This window comes from Eurosta solidaginis, chromosome X (assembly GCF_040869045.1).
Source record: "Eurosta solidaginis isolate ZX-2024a chromosome X, ASM4086904v1, whole genome shotgun sequence".
Taxonomy (NCBI): Eukaryota; Metazoa; Arthropoda; class Insecta; order Diptera; family Tephritidae; genus Eurosta; species Eurosta solidaginis.
The window spans coordinates 14,202,298-14,224,834 of NC_090324.1; the positions used below are offsets into that span (position 1 = coordinate 14,202,298).

Here is a 22,537-nt window from a genome sequence, read left to right on the forward strand (position 1 = left end):
CATTCAGTGCAGCTGTCGGGGTTGTTTTCAAGGCTCCCGTAATGCTAAGCATTGGTAGTCTGCATACCCCCTCTAATTTTTTGAGGTAAGTTGCTTTTTGTGTGGCTTTCCACCAAACAAGAACTCCATAGTATAGGATATGGCTTACAATCGCTGTAAAAACCCAATGAGAAAGAGAGGGCGATAAGCTCCACGTACACCTCAGCATTCTTTTCATGCATAGAGTGCCGTTGAAGCCTTCTTCACCCTATCCTCCACGTTGAGCTTCCATGACAGCTTACTGTCTAGGATGAATCCTAGATACTTTGTGCAAGGTTTCTCCTGTAGGTCACCTTTCCTAACTTGGGCCTGATTCAATTTGGGACCATGTACCTCTTTGTAAACCAGACCATATCCATCTTATCCGCGTTGACTTTCAACCCGACATTTGATGCCCAAGTTTGAATATCCGAAACGCCAGATCCATCAAAGAGCTAATCGTTGGAAGGCACTTTCCACTTATGACAATTGCAACGTCATCCTCGTAAGCCGTAAGCTTTACGTGTCCCTCATCAAATCGCCTGAGCAGTTAGTTGATGACCAGCGTCCACAGATGAGGTGATAGCACCCCTCCCTGCTGCGTTCCCCTGTCCACTGATTTCGTGGCACCGTACAATCCCCATTGTGATGTAATCTTCCTGCAATTTAACATGCAGCCTTTCCATCTGGTTAGGGCTGGATGTACTTTAATTTAATAAAGACCATCCATAATCGCCCATTTAGAAACATTATTGAAAGCCCCGGCAATGTCTAATACTGTTTTCACCTGCTAATGAAATCGTAAATTTTTTGCTTTCACACAGAAGTAACTGCTCGATTAGTGTGAAGGATGAGACAGACAACCATGGCGGAACGATACAAGGTGGGAGCATGGTGACATACCTACAAACAAAAAAAATTCCATGTACTTGTAAATTCGATGGACAAATGTCAAAATCGTACTGCGCCGGTAGTTGATGTATCAAATCAAATAAAAAAGGTTATAATCAGCTGTTCGATGTGGCCACCTTGTATCGTTCCGCCATGCAGACAATGACATTTGCTTTGACAAATGACATTTTTAAGCACTGAACACACAAAAACTAAGAAGCGGAAACGGAAGTGGAACGCTGCCAACAGAGTTGCATTGTGCTTTTGACTTCATTAGGCATTCGATTAGCTACTAATGAAATAATAATAGATTGGAATTTTGTAGGGAAGATTGAGCTCAATAAGCGTCTTAATGTAGAAAATTGCCTTTATTATTCAATAAGCCGTCTGTGTGAAAATAGTATAAGAATACTCCTAGAACATATTCCTTATATTCCAGGGATTTGTCTACGCTTATTTCCACCCTATGCAATGCGGTGTATACCGACTTGCCTTTGGTGTACGAATGTTCTGTTGAGCAGCTTTTCGTCCACGTTGGACTTTATGTACACATTTATCAGCCTCTGAAAGGTTTTGAGCAGAAATGATGTGAAGGTAATGGGTCTATAATCTTTGGGATACACGTGACCAATTTTCCCGCCTTTGGTAGGAAAGCTAAACGAGCGGTTCTCCTAGATTGCGGTACATGATTCAGGCTTATGCACCCATAGAATTTTATTTTAAGCCAATCCACGACCGCCCTACTTGAAACTGGTAGCATGGCCGGGAATATACCATCTGAGCCCGGCGATTTAAACTTAGAAAATATCTTCACTGCCCATTCGTTCTTGGTATCGGTCACCAAGCACGGCACTAACTGCTCCGTGATCGAAGTGTGAGTGCTGTCTGCTGACTCTTCTAAACCATCTCCGGATGAGAAATGTGTAACGAGAAGCACCTCAAGGGATTCCTCACCATTACGTGGACATTCCCCGTTCTCTTTCTTAATTAGTCGCTGGAATATATTTCCCCTTGCTAGAACTTTTCTAAACCGTGCTGTTTCGCTGGAGCACTCTATGCCCGTACAGAAACTTTTCCATGAGACTCTCTTCGCCCTGGAAATTAAACGCATGTAGATCCTCAGTAGATCCCTGTACTTGTCCCGACACGCTTCGCTTTCCGCGAGCTAGCTTAAACATTTATTTTACCTGTCTTCTTAGAAGACTCAGCTCATTGCTCCACCATGGCGGCTTTGCTTTTCCTCTGAATCTTCTTAGAGGGCAAGATTTGTTATACGCAGCCATAGAGACCTCGTTAGGAGTTCATTAGACTCCTCCAGTTCTCCACATTGGCAACCTCTTTTGGTTGTCCCAGTTTCGTTTCTACCTGGAATTTAGTCCAGTTTGTTGACCTAGTGTTTCTAAAGGTTTCTCCCTTCTCTACCCTCTTTAGGGGGATGCTGAAGCTGATATACGCATGGTCGGAGAAGGATGGTCTATCAAGAACCATCCAATCATACCTTGATATATCACGTTCGGAGCTCAGTGTTATATCCAAAACATTGCTGGATGTTGGACCAATGTATGTAGGGACATTTCTCCTGTTGGCTATCTGCAAATTGGTTTGCAGGATGTAAAAAAATAGAGATTAGCCTCTCTCATTTGTATCTGCTCCTCCCCACTCATTGTGGTGCGCATTTGTATCCCCGCCACCACTACGAGGTCCTCAGTAGTGTAGTTAGGCAGCATATATGAATGCAGCTGTTTCCTTACCATTACTACAGCTCGCACCCGTCCTTCCGTTTGCGCATAGTAAACGCCAAATCCGCGCGCGCTAAGTTCAGACACCCTTCTTCCCGATGAGAGCCACGGCCTCTTGGTCCTCTTCTAACACCTTCGAGGTGACGTCGGCTACCTCCGCCTGTCTTTTTCCGCTTAGGCTTTTGAGGTCCTTTTCGACTTCGCCCACTTCCAGCGTGTTAGGATTTTTATACTCGGGACTTCTTTTCCTTAGTCGCATATACATTTTCCCTGTACCAAAGGACATTTTTCCAAGCTGCGGGTACAATATATCCTCCGCCTGCTTGTTTATTTCGAAGATGTAGAACTGACCTTCCTCCGTAGGCCGAGATACAGTAAGTACTTTCCAATCCTGTGTCGGTATGTTCGGATTCTGATTCTGAAGAAGTCGCAGTGTATCCTCCGACTTCATCACGCATGGTATCCATATCTTAACTTTTGGTACCGTTGGGATTTGCGCTTTACTCACCACCTCAAATCGCGCGTTCGTGCCTTGCCTTTGGAGGTTTGGAACCACTTCCTCCAGCCACCGCAAGCTCGCGATGTTGTCGCACGCTATCATCTTCCCACCATTATACCATCCCCCCGAATCAAAGGTTGGAAGGGGCTTACTTGGTTGTGCCCGCATCATCTTAAGCATTAAGCTAATAAGCTCCCTTTCCACAGATCTTCACCTTTTACTAGTCATCTGTACGAATGGATTGCTACGATCAACCAGCGCCACAGTCAGTGACTGCTTTGCCACATCAATCATCTTCTCGGGAAAAGCCGGTGTCTTAGTTTTAATTAACTTTGGCACCTCCGAGAAAGCCGGAGTCTTAGCATTAACTCCCTTTAGCACCTCCGAGAAAGCCGGAGTCTTAGCGGTATCTCACTTCGGCTTATCTCCTACTTCCGTAGTTGGAACTTCCCTCTGACTCGCAGCTTTCGAGGTAGTTGCTACCTCGCTATTGGGGCCCATCTGTATTACAGCTTCGGGCCTACTTGTCTTGTCTATGCGACTGCCCTGCCTCGCGACTCTGGGACTGGGTCCTTTCTGCCTCTTGAAAGTAGGCTTGTCGCCTTTCCCCGAACGTTGCCTCTTTATTCTGCCATTTGATGCTTCTCCCTCCTCATACCTGTTGCAGAACTGAGGGTTTCTAGCAGCAAACCTTTTGAGCTGCCTTCGACCTATTTCAAGCGCTCGATCTCCACTTCTGTTGGGTCGACCACTGTTCCCAGGCGTTGGACAATTCTTAGTGCTGCACGGTACTGCGAGAGAGCTATTTTACTTCTTCTGCTCCAAACCCTTCTCCACTCTTCTACTTCGTCTTCATTTGTGTGCTTTTCCAACACAGAGTTCATTGAATCAGCACTACTCTCGCTCTCAGAGTCCGAGGCATCGCTCAATGCGTATTTGTCGTCCTTGGCTTGCGACTCAGTCCTCCTCTTATCATCCTCCTTATTACAATTTGGTAATGAGTTCTTCATATTGGTCGTACGACCACCTGCCCGAAAAGGCGGGTTTAGCGGTCCAGTATTATATACGGGGAAAGAACCGTCAGCCACAGCAGCGCCCCTTACTGTGATAAGGCCATCAATACTTCCCGAGGTGGCCCGGTATCGGGAAGGCTCCATTCTAATACAGCCGAATTTATCGCCTGGCTGCAAATCGTTCAATAGGCACGGTCCGCATAACACCCTGGATTAGGGGGTTGGCAGTTCTTAGTCACCGACATCCCGCCGCCCTCCTATGAGGCGAAACGGCGTAGATGCCAGTCCTAAACAGCTCCGCCTCATAGTCGGGCGCTATGGAGATCGGCTAAGCCCTCACACCAATGACAAGGTGCCTACCCCAGTGAGGGTTTACTAACCCACAATTTTTGAAAAAAAAATATTCTATTTTTTTTTATTTTTATTTTTTTTTACTAACGCAAAATTGTGGAAAAAAATTCGATTTTCAAATATTTTCAAACAGTTTTCTATGAGTTTTTATAGCTAAAAAACATTCCCAGACTGGAAGAGCTACAGCTATTAATTTCTGTTCTTGAAGCCTACCACGGTTGTGACATTACACGCGTTACGCGCGTGCCACGGTTGTGACATTTTGACAATAAATTGCTCATTAAAAAAAACCTAGTATGACTCGCAAGATACAAGTGCCGCGATTGTGACACGATTTTATGATACGTACAGTTTTTTCCAGTTCTTCAGTGTTTAAAAATAGATATTAGTTATTTTAAGACTACAAACATTAACATGGAAATATGCGGGGACACTTGCTGATCAAAATTTACACTCACATGTCACACACCAGTGTGCAATAAAGCAGTACCAACCTAACGATTTGAATAACATTTTTTACTCAAAAACTCATGGACACTTTTCAAAATCAAATTACAAAGCGACAACAGAAATGCTATCATTAAAACAACATTTAATATTGCGGATTAAGTCAAGCATTTAATATAATGACAGTTTATTACTCGCGCAATTGAAGATTAAAAAAGTTACCACCTAAAATGTTAAGAAAAATGAGGTTGTGGACATGCCACGGTTGTGGCATTTGTAGGGTATTATAAACTCCAACTTCATAAAACTGATGACCAGTCAATAAAATTCAACATGAAACTTTAAAATAAACATTAGTTTAACTCAATTCCATAATTCAATTCATAGAAAATGCTTTAATATATTTCAAATTTCGAAAAGACACAAAACTGTAAGCTGGCGGAGAATCACCCATATAGCGGTATTTGTATGTATGGCAACAAAGGCAGTAAGTGATTTAACAACTGAAGCGTTTCTAGCTGCCGTGAAACGATTTTTTGCTAGAAGAGGTAAAAGTCAGCATACATAATCAGATAACGGAACAAACTTTGTCGGAGCTTGCAGAAAATTAGACTTACTTTTCAACAAGGCAATAAAAAATAATTCAACAATAGCTCCCATATTAGAAGCAGACAAAATTCAATGGCATTTTGGGCCGCCGGCAGCTCCTCACTTCGGAGGAATTTGGGAGGCTGGAGTCGAGTCAGTAAAATATCATTTAAAAAGAATGCTAGGCGAAAGTAAATTGACATTTGAAGAGATGACCACTTTACTATCACAGATTGAAGCAGTGCTAAACTCGCGACCTCTATGTGCGATGGATAGTGAAAGCGATATAGATGTTTTAACCCCTGGACATTTTTTAATAGGATGCCCATTAATAGACTGCCCTGAAGCAAATGATTACACAACAATAAGTTCATTAGACAGATGGAAACTGATACAGAAAATTAAAAGAGATTTTTGGAAACGGTGGGAAAGCGAATGTGTTACAATGTTGCAACAACGGATGAAATGGAAAAATAAATCCGACAATCTACTAGAAGGTCAAGTAGTCATTATTAAAAATAAAGAAACTCATCCAGCAATATGGCCACTGGGCAAAGTTATTAAAACTCATCTGGGAAGCGATGGAAGAACCAGAGTAGTAACCCTAGAATTGCAAAATGGGATACTTAAACGACCCGTTCACAAACTATGCCCGCTAGAAATCACAGGGAGCAGCAATACAGAAGAGCGAAATCAAGCTGCTAGCCTGTTGACATCAAGAATATCGGAAAGTATAGTAGGTACAGGGGGGCAGAAAATAGCAAAAACGATGATGATGTGGTTCTTTACGTTTCTTATGCTAGAAGTGCAAGTTAAGGCATTATACGTAAAGGATACAAGTAAAATAGGTGCTTCAGTGGCTGAGCTAAGAAAGAATACCACAAAGTATTCGCGTCCAATTGGCAAAATAGACATAATAAATTCAAAATGGGACTTAATCGTTTATTACGAGTTAGGTTCCTATTACGAAAGAATGGAGAGAATAAAAGAATTTATTAATGACTTGAGCATCAGTGCAAAATATTGACGTATTATGAAGAAGCTTGTATAATGATTACCGCAAACTTGAAGCAGAGATATAATAATCTTAAGTCAAATAACGAGCTATTCATGAAGCAAGGGAATAGAAAAACACGTGCACCATTCGAATTCGTTGGCTCATTTTACCACATATTATTCGGAATCATGGACGCTGACGACCGGGAGGTATGGAATCAAATATTAAAAATATTTTTGAAAACCAAAAGGATATCGCAAAATTGTTTAAGAAACAGTGGTTGATTCTAAAATAAATATATTAAAAAAGACAACCGATGAAGTTAACAAAAATTTTCGAAAGATGAATGAACAGAAAAATAAATTTTATAATGAACTAGTTAAAAATCAAAATGCCGAACGAATGACTTTAATGTTTCAGATACTAACCATTCAAATAGGAATAGTTATGGATGAATGTGAAGATATTCAAACTTCGATAATAAACTTTCTAATTGACGTAAATCATGGTCATTAATCCGAAACAATTAAAACCATCACAGCTTAATAATGAAATAGCATTGATTAAAAAACAGCTGCCACACAAATTAGTATTATCTGGGAAACGACTCGGTAATGAATTAAAAGAAATCTATAAGTCAATGGCTGCTAAAGGTTAATTGTTGATTCACGAGTCGTCATAAACATAGAAATTCCCTTAATATCATATGAGCCATCAAATGTATACAAATTAAATACGCTACCCATAAAATACAAAGGAAACATGATTATTCGTGATATAATGGCAGAATATTTAATATACAAGTTTGATTTAAATCAATATGTATTGATAAACCAAGTAGATTTAAATAAGTGTTCAATTAACGCGGAAGATCATTACCAATGACCATGGAATTGGGCTTGGAATTCAGCAACGGACAATTCATGCGAAGAAGCAGCATTAAAGCAATATGAAAACGAGGTGTGTAGATTCAAGCCCGCCTCAGATGAAAATGTTTGGATTAAACTATCCTCTCAAAATCGTTGGCTTTACAAGATATTTAGCAAATCAACGATACATCTAGAATGTGATGACAATCAACAAATGCGAATGGAAATCCCTAAACAGGGCGTTATCACAATAAGAGAAGGATGTTCAGCTCGACATGAAGGAGTAACTTTAACAGCATCTCATCAAATACAATCCGAGAGCACTAAAGAATTGCTATCCTCTTCTTGGGTAAAAAACAATGAAAATATACCAGACCAGCGAATTAAACCTTTTGACTCTACCTTAATAAACACACACAAGGATATCTTTACGCTTAAACAGCAAATAGAAGTTCTCAAAAGGGAAAATATCTAATTAATAGGTATACATTTTTATCACATAAGTGGCCATATTTTACTGTATTTACTTTTAATAATAGGGCTGATCATCGCTATATTATATGTAAGATCAATATGTAAAACTAAAAACGTAGCTATCCCATTTGAACTTCCAGTTAGATATAATCATAATTAAATAAAATGTTAGGAAACTTATTATGTTTAAGAGAAATAGCGTAATTTTTGGACTTTGGCAGAATGTTCATAAATATATGAACACGTAATCTTGTCGGCCCCATGGCGATAAAAATCTAGGAATATACTATAAATATCTACAGTCCACTTAATTGTCGAAACAAAAGATAAGCGTAACAATGTGATTGTTGTTCATAAAATATTTCTATATTATCTGAAAACACATAAAAATATAAAACTAACGCAATACACCAACGCATACAAGCAGCAGCTAAATTTCAATTATTTAAAAATAAGTATCTACGCGCATTACTGCACTTAAGTCAACAGTGCCCTCAAGCAAAGATTATTGCTGATTAGGGTACATTGGAGCTGCATGAGACACATTAAATTTAACGCACTTAGAATGCGTTGGTATCTAATGTACACATTAAAAATAAATTCGCACATACACATTCATATGTAGCAAAATGAACCTCTGTAAATATTTATGTATACAACAACAAATTATAAGAAAACTAGGATAAGTAAAATGTATATAAAATAAGATGTTTTTGTAAATAAACAAGAATTCATTTGAATTTTTGTTGGAAAGCAACTTTTCCTTTTTAAGTTATAATATTCTTGTTTTCCCTCACCAGCGGTAAGGGACAGGAATTTACAGCTTAAACAATTTAGAAATTTTTCAGACAACCTGCCATAGCTGCGCAGATAGATCCATTTTGAAGGGTGCTAAGCCTTTATTATCAGTACCCTTTAGGCACGCTGCGCTAACCATTTAGCTATACAGCGGTGGTTTTGTTTGACAGATAAATTGCTACTTCTATTCATTCTTACCAACTATATTTATTCAGCGTTGCGCCATCTGTTGCAAGTCACTGATAATGCTGGATTTGTTTATTGTCAATTACTTTGTTTGACATTCACAAGTGCTCATGGTTTATTACAACTGTTTTTGTTTTTATCGGCCTATTGATAAATCATTCAATGTTCGATTCAAGCTCAAGGCCAGAACACTAATTTTTTTCTAATGATAATTATTGTTATTTTTTAATTGTTTTAAAATTGAAAAATTGTATTTTGTTTTTGGAATGGTAAGTAGAAAATTTTTCAGAAAACCTTCCAAATCTATACAATAATTATCATTTGAAAAAAATTATTGTTCTGGTGTTGAGCTCGAATCGAACCTTGAATCAACTATCAATAGGACGACAATAACAAAAAAATTTTGTTAAAAATTTAGTACAATTTAAATCTGTTTTATCTTAAATATAAATCCCAGGTTCGAACTCGAGCTCAAGGCCAGAACAATAACTTTTATTAAATAATGGTTTTTAAAAATTTTTCTAGGATCGAAAAACTACTTTTTATTATTTGGAATGGAAGATAAAAAATTTGTCAGACACCTGCCATAGCTACTCGAAGGATGCTAAGCCTTCATCATCAGTATGCTTTATGCACGCTCGCTATTAGGCTATACAGGTGGTGGATTTGACTGATAAATTGCTACTTCTATTCCTCTTTATCAACTACCTTTACCAGCTTTGCGCCATCTGTTAGAAGTAACTGATAATGTTGGATTTGTGTCGGGACCGGTCTATATTGGATCCCAGGGCATATGGGAATAGATGGGAATTAAAAAACTGATGAACAAGCTAAAAAGGGTGCATCTCTTAAAGCTTTCTCCGTAGACTTCCCAATTAGATTGGGCGAGATTAAGAAAAGGCAAGACGTGCACATGATCGACCAAGCGGGAAAGGCGTGGGTCCAACCGTGGTGCTGTAAAGTGCCGAAGATTATGTGTAGGTCTTACAACCTTTGACTAACAAATTTGCTTCTTTCATTAAAAAGAGAGGGCTGTAGACTTATGACGGGTATTCTGACTGGACACCGCCTTGTGCCGTCACATGCCTTTAAATTAGGCTTGGTGTGTGATCACCGATCGGGCAAGTTTTGAAGTCGTGCCTGCGGCTAAGACTCTAGTTATTAGGAGTGATACAGCTGTCAGAGCTGGCATAAGTGCTAGAAATCTTCTAATATTTTCCAGGAGGACGGAGTTATTTTTTAACATAGGTACTGGTTTTTGATAGGGGTTTTCAGTTCGTCGTTAAACAAACTTCTGATAACACTACGGACTCATTCAGTCTATGTGAGGTCCTCATGGACCTGCCAGTTCAATCTAACCCAACCTACAAAAAACAATATTTATCATTGACTTTGGACTCGAATCGAACTTGGAATCCTTTGTCAAAAACATTATTTAATAAACCAAGAGCACATGGAAAATGCACAGTAAGCAAAAATTCAGTATTATCAGTAATTTTGAACAGACGGCATAACGTTAGTAAAATACTATATTTAAAGAGGAATAGATGTAGCGATTTATCAGTCAAACAAACCACTTCTGTGTAGCTAAATGGTTAGCGAAGGTGTCCGAAAAATATTTCTATCATATATTCCAAAATAACAAATAATATTTCAATTATAGAAAAATTATAAAAAGAAACAACTATTATCATAAAAATTATTGTTATAGGCCTTGAGCTCGAATGGAACCTGGAATCCTTTCTTATATTTGAACAAATTTGTTTTTAAATTTTTGATTTTGTTTTGCCTTGGGCGTGAACCCAGAATCTTCTTCATTGTATCATTGCTTTTTTACTTTAGTGTAAATTAATACACTACATGTATTATAAATGTATATATATTCTTTTAACTTAGACGCCCGCTTCATATATGTCGGAGAGAAAAAGTTTTTATTGTTAAGTTTTATTGTTAGTGCATTGTTGTATTCAATTGTTGATTACCCTATGTCAAGCCACAGTGAAGTTTTTCATATAGATGCCTTCTACGCAATTGAAGTTTATTTCGCCTTGACCATTCACATCCAAAATTTTTCGAAGCACTGTTATAAATATGCTCACTATACAAGAAAAATATTTGCTTACATATTTTGTGTCCTATTCCTTTGTTAATATAGAGTTTTTAACTGTGAAAAATTTTAAAACAGTACCAACGATTGGGAAAAATAATTTCACTTGCAAAGTGTGAAAGCAGCCTTAGTCAAACCAACTGTCGAATTCTTCTTCTTATGCTTTGCTTGCAACAAAAGTTGGAAGTTGGATAATTTTTCACGTCATTCATGTGCACAACAATGTGCTCGCGCAGCTGAGTGAAAATTTCTCAAGTAGGCCATTGGAAAATTTTTAGGTTAAAAATTGTGTTGCAAAAACACTCTTTCGACAGGCCTTTCGTACCCATTTTCATGTTGGATATTGAATATAATTTGGGTCATCTATGCTTGCAAATCATTCTATGCAAAGATATGTAAATACTTCTTTACGGGTACTCTTTTAACGGGCGTACTCTCATGTGCAGTTGATGATTATTCATAACTTCATTCGATCAAGTTTTTTTTTTGTGTTAAAAATTCAATGTAGAAAACGTTTTTGTATTATTTTGCATACAAAATTTATTATGAAACACATTTAAATGTACAAATATATTCGAAAAAAAAGTTAAAGTTCAAAGAACGATTAATTCTGTCTATCGCCGTTTGAATTTTAAAAATCGAACAGACCCAGCGGAAATTATATATTTGTGCAAAAAAATACAACATAAACTTTGTTTATATTAGCAACAAAACATGTTTTCCATTGAAATTGGTTGGCGCATGAGTAAAGGTCGTCTAAATCTGACAAAATAGCGTATTCGCAACAAAAATGGAGACATAAAAATTTTCGGTTGGCTCACTTGGGAAAAGGGCCGAGTGACAAGAACACTTGTCAAATTAATATTATTACTACCCTGTACCGTGGAAACCGAAAATACGGCAGATTCTTATCTTCAGCAATAACCTTACTTGCAAATATTGCATAAAGCAAAAATTAACGGACTCCAAACACATTCCTCGATGAAGATACAATGAAACATTTCTTATTTTTTCTATCCAGCCTATCTTTTCCTATTAATATGTATTATATATATGCGAAACTTTGGATGTCCAGACGTTTTTCTTTGTGACTCAATCGCGCAAGAACAGCTGGACGGATTTTGATGAAATTTGGCACACAATAGTCTAGAAGGATATACTAGCTATATGGTTTTGAAAAGGGAGGAGGACCATGCCCGCTAGGAACAGTTATAATTTAATTATATTTTTTCATCTTTGTGACTGAATCACGTCAGAACGGCTACACGGATTTTGATGAAATGTAGAACACAGATAGACAAAAGCCTACTAGCTAAAATTTTTTCGAAAATGTAAAGGGGGAGGTCCCACGACCCCTTCGAACTTTTGCAAAACATTAAATTTAAGTATACTGACCTTGGCCAATATTACAAACTCAATAGACCAAATAAGTCGGGGGCTTACACATCATTTTCGGATGGTTTTCGGGATCCCACTGGGAATCACGTGACTTCTTCTTGACTATTTCAGGATCATTTGCGGATATTTCAGAGATCAATTCTGGATGGTTTTCGGGATCAGTCTGGGAACCCGTTGGGGACATTTCGAGACTCTTTCGGTATCATTTTGGGACCCTTCCGGGATCATTTCTAGACAGTTTCGGTATCCGTCCGGGATCATTTCGTGACTTTTTCTGGACTATTTCGGGATTATTTTGCGACCCTGCCGGGATATTTTCTGGATTATTTACGAGACTGGTTGATTTTCGGAATCCCGTCAGGATCATTTCGGGATCATTAGGGGACCCTTCCGGCATCATTTCTGTATGATTTTCGGGATACCGTCAGGGTATTCTCGGGACTTTTTCGGGATCATTCGCGGACCCTTCCGGTATCATTTCTGGATGGTTCACGGGATCCGTCAGGGATCCCTTCAGGGCCATTTCGGGACTTTTTCGGGACTATTCCGGGATCATGTGGCCAATCTTCCTGGATCATTTCTCTAAGGTATGACGCATAATAAATTCAGGTTAAAAATTTCTGGTCTTGGCCTTGTTTTTCAGCTATTTTAAGTCTTTCTCTTTAATTTGCTAGGGTATATTGTAATTATGATAGATTTACTATGAATAACAACTATTTATAACTACCACCACCAATTCTTTTTCTGTCTTTTTTAACAAACTCACTGATCTCCTGTATTGCAAATAATGACTTGTATACGTGTTTATACTGACGTCAACTGCGTATCAACAAATAAACAATGAATTATCCACAATCACAATCATCGCTACTTTTGATCGATCTCTGTGTATCTTTATTTCAATTACTATTTCATGTATCGCCCGTGCTGGAACACTTGGTTTCTTCGTTTTCTATTTACACGATAAAATTAGATCAGGGTAGTTAATGCTTTCCGTCAAGGACTTGATGGCCGCTATGGTGACGTCACTAGTACCTCTTTAGCCGAAGCATTGCGCAAACAAACATCAGTTAACAAACGATTTTCGGATACATCTTCTATTGAATATGCCGATAACATACCAGATGAGTTGACGATCCCGGAGATCGATGTTGAGAGGCTCTCATCACATAGTCACACAGAGACAGCTGTTTGAAAGCGGCGAGAAAACAGCAAGAGATATAAGAAAATAATAATAAAACGAATCATAGAATAAAAAAACTGTAAATAACAAGAACATATCCAAGCAAGTGCATAAGCAAATAGTAGCAAAGAGCTTAAACTAAACAGAAAAGCTTGACCAGTCTTGTAAATATCCAAGGAGTCCATATATGGGGAAAACAACTAGGTTGATAATGATTTCTTATATGAAATTTTAATATGATCCTTTTTGCTTTGATAGAGGCATAAGTCCATATGTTTGAAATTTTATTAAAATTAATTTTGGTAGGTGCGATAACTGTTTGCTTTTTTTCATTGGACTTACGCTTCTATCAAAAAATTGCTCATATTTAAAATATCTAAAACATTAAAATAAACATTAAACTATATAATTTCCAAATATTTTGAATTACTTACAAATTTACTTGCTGTTATTTGATACACTGCTTTTTTAAGAAAGTTCAGTTTCTCTCGATCACTCCCAAAACCGTATCATCTTTTATCAGTGTATATACATCTGGACAGTCATACTACATATGTGTATGTAATACTTCTATATCGGCAGTAAAGACTTGGAAGCTAGCTACTAAGACTCTCTTGTCTAAATTAAAACTTATAGACACTATAACTATTCCAAAAAAACGAAACAAATTAGAGATGGGTATTGTGCCAGATATATAGTTTCGTATCATAATAAAAATTTTGTATGCTTGAAAATTGCAGCGGATAAATCGTATTTATAATACAATTATCCGTTTGACTAACATTTATTGCTATTTATATTATCATACACATAAGTACTTACAGTTTTTTTCTAGGTTAGGAAAGGTTGAACTGACTGAAGGACTTCACATAGACTAAATGTGTCCATAGTGTTACCAGAATTTATTAGGCGACCAATCGAAAAAACACAGTAAGGTACAAGGACTTATGTTTCAAAAAAGCTCCGACCACTTGGCAAGTATTAGAAGTTTTCTAGAGCCTAGCTTAATAGCTGCCTCGATATTTGAAAACTCTGCAGCCACTAATATCTGGAGCATTGACCACGCAAGCGTAGGACACCAACACAACCCGTACTCAACCATTCCTTCCTGCAGCCTTAAAGAATCTTTTCTTTATTTGTAAGTCTTATATCGTTGGAATCGCACAACACAATAGAAGTTTTGAAGACCACTCTTATTTCCACGCACTTCCAGCATTATATGAAACTCTTGGTATTGTCTTTTGATTTCTCCCGAGCGTTACCTTCTATACCTTTATGACCAGGAGGTGTATGGTCCGGCATGAAAAAAGCCAAATTTATGAAACCAAAACGATGTTGCTACCCAAATTCAAAACCTCGGGCCCCAGCTGCCCTTATTATTAAAATACCCAACTCAACTTGTTGAGTAAATAATGGGAAAAAGTTACGTTTATTTTATTGCTCGAAAGCTAATAAAACAGGAGTGCATAATTAGAAAACTTGGGGAAAATCATGGAAATATTTGCGAGCAGGAAAAGAGATAGAAAGGCGGAAAGATACTCTCTCACTCTTGAAAACTCCTTTACCAACAAGGGCCGTATAAATGCGGAACTATTATCCATATATTTAGGAGTGGCACAACGATCACCTACACCTGAATTAGTGGCATGCTTCGACCGCATAAAGACCAAATTTGATAAGGGATGACGGAAAATCGTTCCAATATACATCACTAAAGTTTTGCTATAAAAATATTTTTTTTAATTTAGTTCATCACAAAATATAAATAAATCTTAATAAATACATTTATTTTGATTGGGGCCTTAGGGCCGTTTTACGGTTAACGCTAACTTGCAGTTTATTTGGCAGATAACCGGACCATTTCTGGTAAATAAACTGTCAATCAGCGCTAACCAGAGATGGTGAAAACGGCGCTAAGACCCCAATCAAAATAAATGTTTTATACCTTTTTATTAAGATTTATTTTCTTTTATATTCTATGATGAACCAAATTTTAAAAAAATATTTTTTAAAGCAAGACTCGGTATAACATTGTCCCTTGAAAGACTAACAAGTTTCAGTTTTTCTCCTAGAAAACTAGCACAGAAAATCGGAAACGTGTTAGTCTTCCATGGGAGCGACTATATGTAATCCAAGGGCGCCATTAAAGTAGCGGGTTTGAGGGGGGCGAAGGGGCGATCACCTCCCCAGACTAGATTTTTTTCCAAAATTTATTCGGAACAAAATTTTTTTCACGAAGTCCCAGAAACTCACTATTTATATGCAGTATTTGTATAAATATAATGATGGATATTTGATCGTTACTTTTCATAATGCTGTGTTTGTATGCATGCATTCATCGAGTATAAATTTTCAAATAATATTAGCGCTCAACAGTAAGAATGCTCATGCAAATCAGCCAATGCTCAGAAATATTTGCGCTGTTGATAACATAATGAATCAAACCTTACTTTATTGAATAAAGTTTATTCAGAATCTTCACTCTCACTCTACATATTTTTCACCACTTTCTACTGGCATTTGTCATCTCTGTAGAAACTGCAGTGCACATACTCAATTACAGTAGAATCGCGAGAAAGTTAATCGCCAGTGTTCGGACTTCTACCACCATTTTTCTTTTATTTGAAGTTATACCACTTCTACCACGCAAGCTCGAAAAAAGGTGGTAGTTTTTTTATAAAAGTTTTTTGAAGAAACCTTTGCCTTTCCACAATTTTTTGAGAAGAGAAACAATACCTAGTGATACTTTGATCACCATTTAATCCCTTTTCCTTTAGGTTTTTAGTACATAACTGCCATTTCCACCTACCTTTGTATATATAGGAAAGAAGTGAGTAAGATTCACTACTTAAAAATATTTCAAATATAACCCAATGCTTCCGCTTTTTTCATAAATCTACCACTATTTTCTGAAAAATCTACCACTAAAGAAAATTTTAAAGACCGCACACTTTTAATCGCTCGGCTAAGTTGACCTAATATGAGCGTCCACGTCCCGCTCTAAAAAGTTAACTATGGATTGCTTAACTTTTCTGAGCTCATCAATTTTTTCAAATCTAACCGTTTGTTTGGCAATAAAAAAAGTGCAGGTATTCCACGAATTCCTGTGTGAAAAATTATTGTCGGTGTCGCGTGGTGCAAATGTAGTTTGTCATGGGCATTTAAACTTGTGAGTTGTGTACTTGCGTTAACTTGTGTTAAAGCTTGTGTTTTGGTTAACTTTTTCGCGATTCTACTGTATTAACCTTAGAATTATAAAAAATATAACCTAATTCATTCGATTTACCGATTCGTTCGGCATCGTGAACTATTAAATAATTATTATTTAGTTAATCGACAATTGGAAGTTCGAGTGACAGATAACCAGCAAACTAAAAGACCGAGGGCGGAAGAACTCGAAAATGGTAAGTAGGAATTTTCCATTAAAGTGTGAGTCGGATTTTTCCATCGAACATACATTGCTATTTTCATATAATCGTTAAACATTTAATAAAATTTCATGAATCAGACTGCTTTTTAATAGTCGAGTATAAATAACAGTAGCGAGCAATATAGTTGCACCAGCTTTTTTTCGAGAGATCACTCGGATATAGTATGTTTATGCATATACTGAAGTCGCGGCAAGAAAACAAGTGCATATAGCTTGTTTTTATAGTTTTCTTTTATTATCAAAAGAGGAATCTTGTGTATACGTATTTCCAATTCGCTACATCAAACAGCATCAAAAAAAAATTCAAGGACGGAAGCTCTGATGGAAATGTAATAAGAAGCGATGAGCTATGAAGAGCATCAAAGAATATTTTTGCAAGCTGCAAAACTTCAAGAACAGGTCTGCGATGATACAAATGTAGAAAACGGAAGCACTGCTCCACTCTTAACTCATACTAATCGCGACGTTAATACATTGTTGGTTGATAATAATAATGAGAAAACGTTGCATTCAACATCTATGAATACTGAATCGGGTTCGAATGTACCTATATCACTTTCACAAAATTCTATTGTTGAAAAATTCGACATAGGTAATTTTGTGGGAAAAAACATTTATTAGATAGATATACGAAGTAAAACTTAATAAAATATCATTTGGTACCACCGAAGGACTATATCTTCCCTTTTTCGAGTCATACTAAAAAAGGAAAAATAGAAAAGCGATACTTTAAACATCATTTTTTAACTTACTTATCTTGTTTGGTTGATTTTCCGACAGGGTGGATAAATGATGTATATTGGAACGATTTTCCGTCATCCGTTGTCAAATTTGGTTTTAAGACAAACCGGTTTCGGCGTTGTGCCATCATCAGTGTCGATTTTCGTTCTGATCTGTTGTTGTCATTTGTCCTGTATTTATAGTTCGTAGGTATATGAGCAGGTATTGTCAAATTGATGCTTGTGTATATTTAGTTATGTGTATGTGCTGTGTGTTCGTTCAGAAACGAGGGTGGTTTACAAATCGATTTGTGTGGCTGACTGGGGTAGGTAGAAATCTGTGATTTTAGTCGTTTGACCTTCTTTGTCGGTTTTTTGTTTTGGTGTATTAATTGTTTTGTGTTTATTTGTTGTTGTGTGTTTGTCTGTTGTACCTGTGTGATTAAGTTGTTTCCTGTAAACAAGTTTTAAAGGCTCGAATATTGTTTCAGAAATTGTGTTTATCTGTTCGTTTATTATTCTACCGTCGAATGTTTTCTGTTTGTAGATTTCCATGTTTTCGAGTACGTTGAGACGTCGGCCCTTTTCTTGTATGTGAAGAACCCTAACTGTTTTATTGATGTTTGCTGGGGAACATTCATTCTCGACCATGTGATTCGCGAAGTTAGACTCGGGTATAATGTTTGGATTCCGTATTTTTTTGTTGTAATCTCTAATATGTTCTCTGAACCTCGTTCTTATTTGCCGTCCTTTTTGTCCTATGTAACTATGCTGGCATCCGCAAGTAAGCTTGTATACGCCGTGGCTGCTAAACGGATCCTCTGAGTTAATGTTAGTTCTTAGTTTTCGCCCTAGATTGTTCGATGTTTTGAATGCTGTGTTAATGTTGTATTTTTTAAAGAAGTTTGCCAATTTATATGTTGCTTTTCCAGTATATGTCATAGTCGTCCAGCTATTATTTTCCTTTTCATTATTTCTTTTTGGTTCTCCATTTGTCCTTCTGAGCTTATCTACTAGTGCTTTTTTATATCCGTTGTTTGCAGCGATATTATATATGACCTCAAGTTCTCTCTTATATGCCTCTTGTGTAAGAGGTGTTCTTTCAAGTCTATGTACCAAGTGCCTTAATGCTGCATTTTTACAATGTTGATTGTGATTTGAGGTATTGTGTATTATTGTGTCGGTGGCCGTTGACTTTCTATATAGTTAAATCTTTTGGCTTCTTTATCAATATTTATCGTGAGGTCTAGATAGTTGATTCCTCCGTCTTTTTCGGTTTCCATTGTAAATTTTATATTGCCGTGCTGTTTGTTGAGGTACTCCAGTACGAGCTCTTCGTTATTAGTAGTTAAAACGCATATTATGTCATCCACGTATCTAGCATAAAATGACACGCCTAATTTGGACTTCAGCTCCTGTATGTACTTTTCTTCCAGATTTTGCATGAACACTTCCATAAGAATTGCTGATGTGGGCCTTCCCATTCCAAGACCGTTTGTTTGTCTATATATTTTATTGTTGAATTTAAAATAGTTTTGACGTAAAGTGGTTCTTAGCGTATTTGTGATTTGCATACTTTTCACTTTGTTTTTTGTGTTATGAACTATTGTTGAGCTAACTATGTCCAAAGTCTCCGATAGTGGTATAGATCGGTATAGATCTTTTATGTCAATAGATACCAATTTGCTGTTTCTTGTTAGCTCTACGGTCTCGAGTCTCTCTATTAGTTCTGTTGTGTTAGCTATTGCATATTCGTTCCTTAGCTCCAGAGTGTCTATCAATATCGTTTTTAAATATTTGGGCAGTTTGTAACATGGTGCCGAATTAAAATTAATGATGGGCCTCATTGGCTTGTCCGGCTTGTGGATTTTTGGTAGCGCAACCAGTGGATGAGCCGAAGAGTTCATTTGGACCAATCTATGTGCCATGTTAGAATCTACTATATTTGTTGCATTTTTTATAGCAACTTTGATTTGTTTTTGGTATTCACCTGTGGGATCCTCTCTCATTCTACGACATTTCATTTCCTCTATGAGATCTCTTTTTCGATTAGCACAGTGGTGTTTCCTTTGTCCGCTTTCGTTGTGACAATATTGTTTTTGCTTAGTTTATGCCATAGATTTTTTATTGTTTTCTCCTCTGTATTCGGTTTTTGTCCTTCCTGTGCTTTCACCTCCTTTCTTTTGATTTCCTTTCTCATGATTCGCGAAGTTAGACTCTGGTATAATGTTTGGATTCCGTATTTTTTTGTTGTAATCTCTAATGTTCTCTCTAGGTTCTCTGAACCTCGTTCTTATTTGCCGTCCTGTTTGTCCTATGTAACTATGCTGGCATCCGCAGGTAAGCTTGTATACGCCGTGGCTGCTAAACGGATCCTCTGAGTTAATGTTAGTTCTTAGTTTTCGCCCTAGATTGTTCGATGTTTTGAATGCTGTGTTAATGTTGCATTTTTTAAAGAAGTTTGCCAATTTATATGTTACTTTTCCAGTATATGTTATAGTCGTCCAGCTATTATTTTCCTTTTCATTATTTCTTTTTGGTTCTCCATTTGTCCTTCTGAGCTTATCTACTAGTGCTTTTTTATATCCGTTGTTTGCAGCGATATTATATATGACCTCAAGTTCTCTCTTATATGCCTCTTGTGTAAGAGGTGTTCTTTCAAGTCTATGTACCAAGTGCCTTAATGCTGCATTTTTATGATGTAGAGGGTGATTTGAGGTATTGTGTATTATTGTGTCGGTGGCCGTTGACTTTCTATATAGTTCAATCTTTTGGCTTCTTTATCAATATTTATCGTGAGGTCTAGATAGTTGATTCCTCCGTCTTTTTCGGTTTCCATTATAAATTTTATATTGCCGTGCTGTTTGTTGAGGTACTCCAGTACGAGCTCTTCGTTATTAGTAGTTAAAGCGCAAATTAAGTCATCCACGTATCTAGCATAAAATGACACGCCTAATTTGGACTTCAGCTCCTGTATGTACTTTTCTTCCAGATATTGCATGAACACTTCCATAAGAATTGCTGATGTGGGGCTTCCCATTCCAAGACTTATTGTTTGTCTATATATTTTATTGTTAAATTTAAAATAGTTTTGACGTAAAGTGGTTCTTAGCGTATTTGTGATTTGCATACTTTTCACTTTGTTTTTTGTGTTATGAACTATTGTTGAGCTAACTATGTCCAAAGTCTCCGATAGTGGTATAGATGGGTATAGATCTTTTATGTCAAAAGATACCAATTTGCTGTTTCTTGTTAGCTCTACGGTATCGAGTCTCTCTTTTATTTCTGTTGTGTTAGCTATTGCATATTCGTTCCTAAGCTCCAGAGTGTCTATCATTATCGTTTTTAAATATTTGGACAGTTTGTAACATGGTGCCGATTTAAAATTAATGATGGGCCTCATTGGCGTGTCCGGCTTGTGGATTTTTGGTAGCGCAACCAGTGGAGGAGCCGAAGGGTTTATTTGGACCAATCTATGTGCCATGTTAGAATCTACTATATTTGTTGCATTTTTTATAGCAACTTTGATTTGTTTTTGGTATTCTTCTGTGGGATCATCCTCCCTAATTTTAAATCGGCACCATGTTACAAACTGTCCAAATATTTAAAAACGATATTGATAGACACTCTGGAGCTAAGGAACGAATATGCAATATCTAACACAACAGAACTAATAGAGAGACTCGAGACCGTAGAGCTAACAAGAAACATCAAATTGGTGTCTTTTGACATAAAAGATCTATACCCATCTATACCACTATCGGAGACTTTGGACATAGTTAGCTCAACAATAGTTCATAACACAAAAAACAAAGTGAAAAGTATGCAAATCACAAATACGCTAAGAACCACTTTACGTCAAAACTATTTTAAATTCAACAATAAAATATATAGACAAACAAACGGTCTTGGAATGGGAAGCCCCACATCAGCAATTCTTATGGAAGTGTTCATGCAAAATCTGGAAGAAAAGTACATACAGGAGCTGAAGTCCAAATTAGGCGTGTCATTTTATGCTAGATACGTGGATGACATAATATGCGTTTTAACTACTAATAACGAAGAGCTCGTAGTGGAGTACCTCAACAAACAGCACGGCAATATAAAATTTACAATGGAAACCGAAAAAGGCGGAGGAATCAACTATCTAGACCTCACGATAAATATTGATAAAGAATCCAAAAGATTTAACTATGTCATATATAGAAAGTCAACATCCAACGACACAATAATACACAATACCTCAAATCACCCTCAACATCATAAAAATGCAGCAATAAGGCACTTGGTACATAGACTTGAAAGAACACCTCTTACACAAGAGGCATATAAGAGAGAACTTGAGGTCATATATAATATCGCTGCAAACAACGGATATAAAAAAGCACTAGTAGATAAGCTCAGAAGGACAAATGGAGAACCAAAAAGAAATAATGAAAAGGAAAATAATAGCTGGACGACTATGACATATACTGGAAAAGAAACATATAAATAGGCAAACTTCTTTAAAAAATACAACATTAACACAGCATTCAAAACATCGCATAATCTAGGGCGAAAACTAAGAACTAACATGAACTCAGAAGATCAGTTTAGCAGCCACGGCGTATACAAGCTTACCTGCGGATGCCAGCATAGTTACATAGGACAAACAGGACGGCAAATAAGAACGAGGTTCAGAGAACATATTAGAGATTACAACAAAAAAATACGGAATCCAAACATTATACCCGAGTCTAACTTTGCGAATCACATGGTGGAGAATGAATGTTCCCCAGCAAACATCAATAAAACAGTTAGGGTTCTTCACATACAAGAAAAGGGCCGACG

General features: G+C 37.1%; 1 protein-coding gene across 10 annotated transcripts in view; it reads left to right on the top strand.

Annotated features, from left to right (window-relative positions):
- Positions 1–13,975, top strand: part of LOC137234572 (plasma membrane calcium-transporting ATPase 2-like) — a 2,440,841-nt gene extending 2,426,866 nt beyond the window's left edge. For all 10 annotated transcript variants that reach the window (XM_067758033.1, XM_067758039.1, XM_067758029.1 and 7 more), the window contains one exon: positions 13,349–13,975. In XM_067758033.1, coding sequence (XP_067614134.1) covers positions 13,349–13,570 — 222 coding nt within the window. In that variant the 3' untranslated portion in view covers positions 13,571–13,975. The remainder of the gene's footprint in view (positions 1–13,348) is intronic.
- Positions 13,976–22,537: the final 8,562 nt, after the last annotated feature.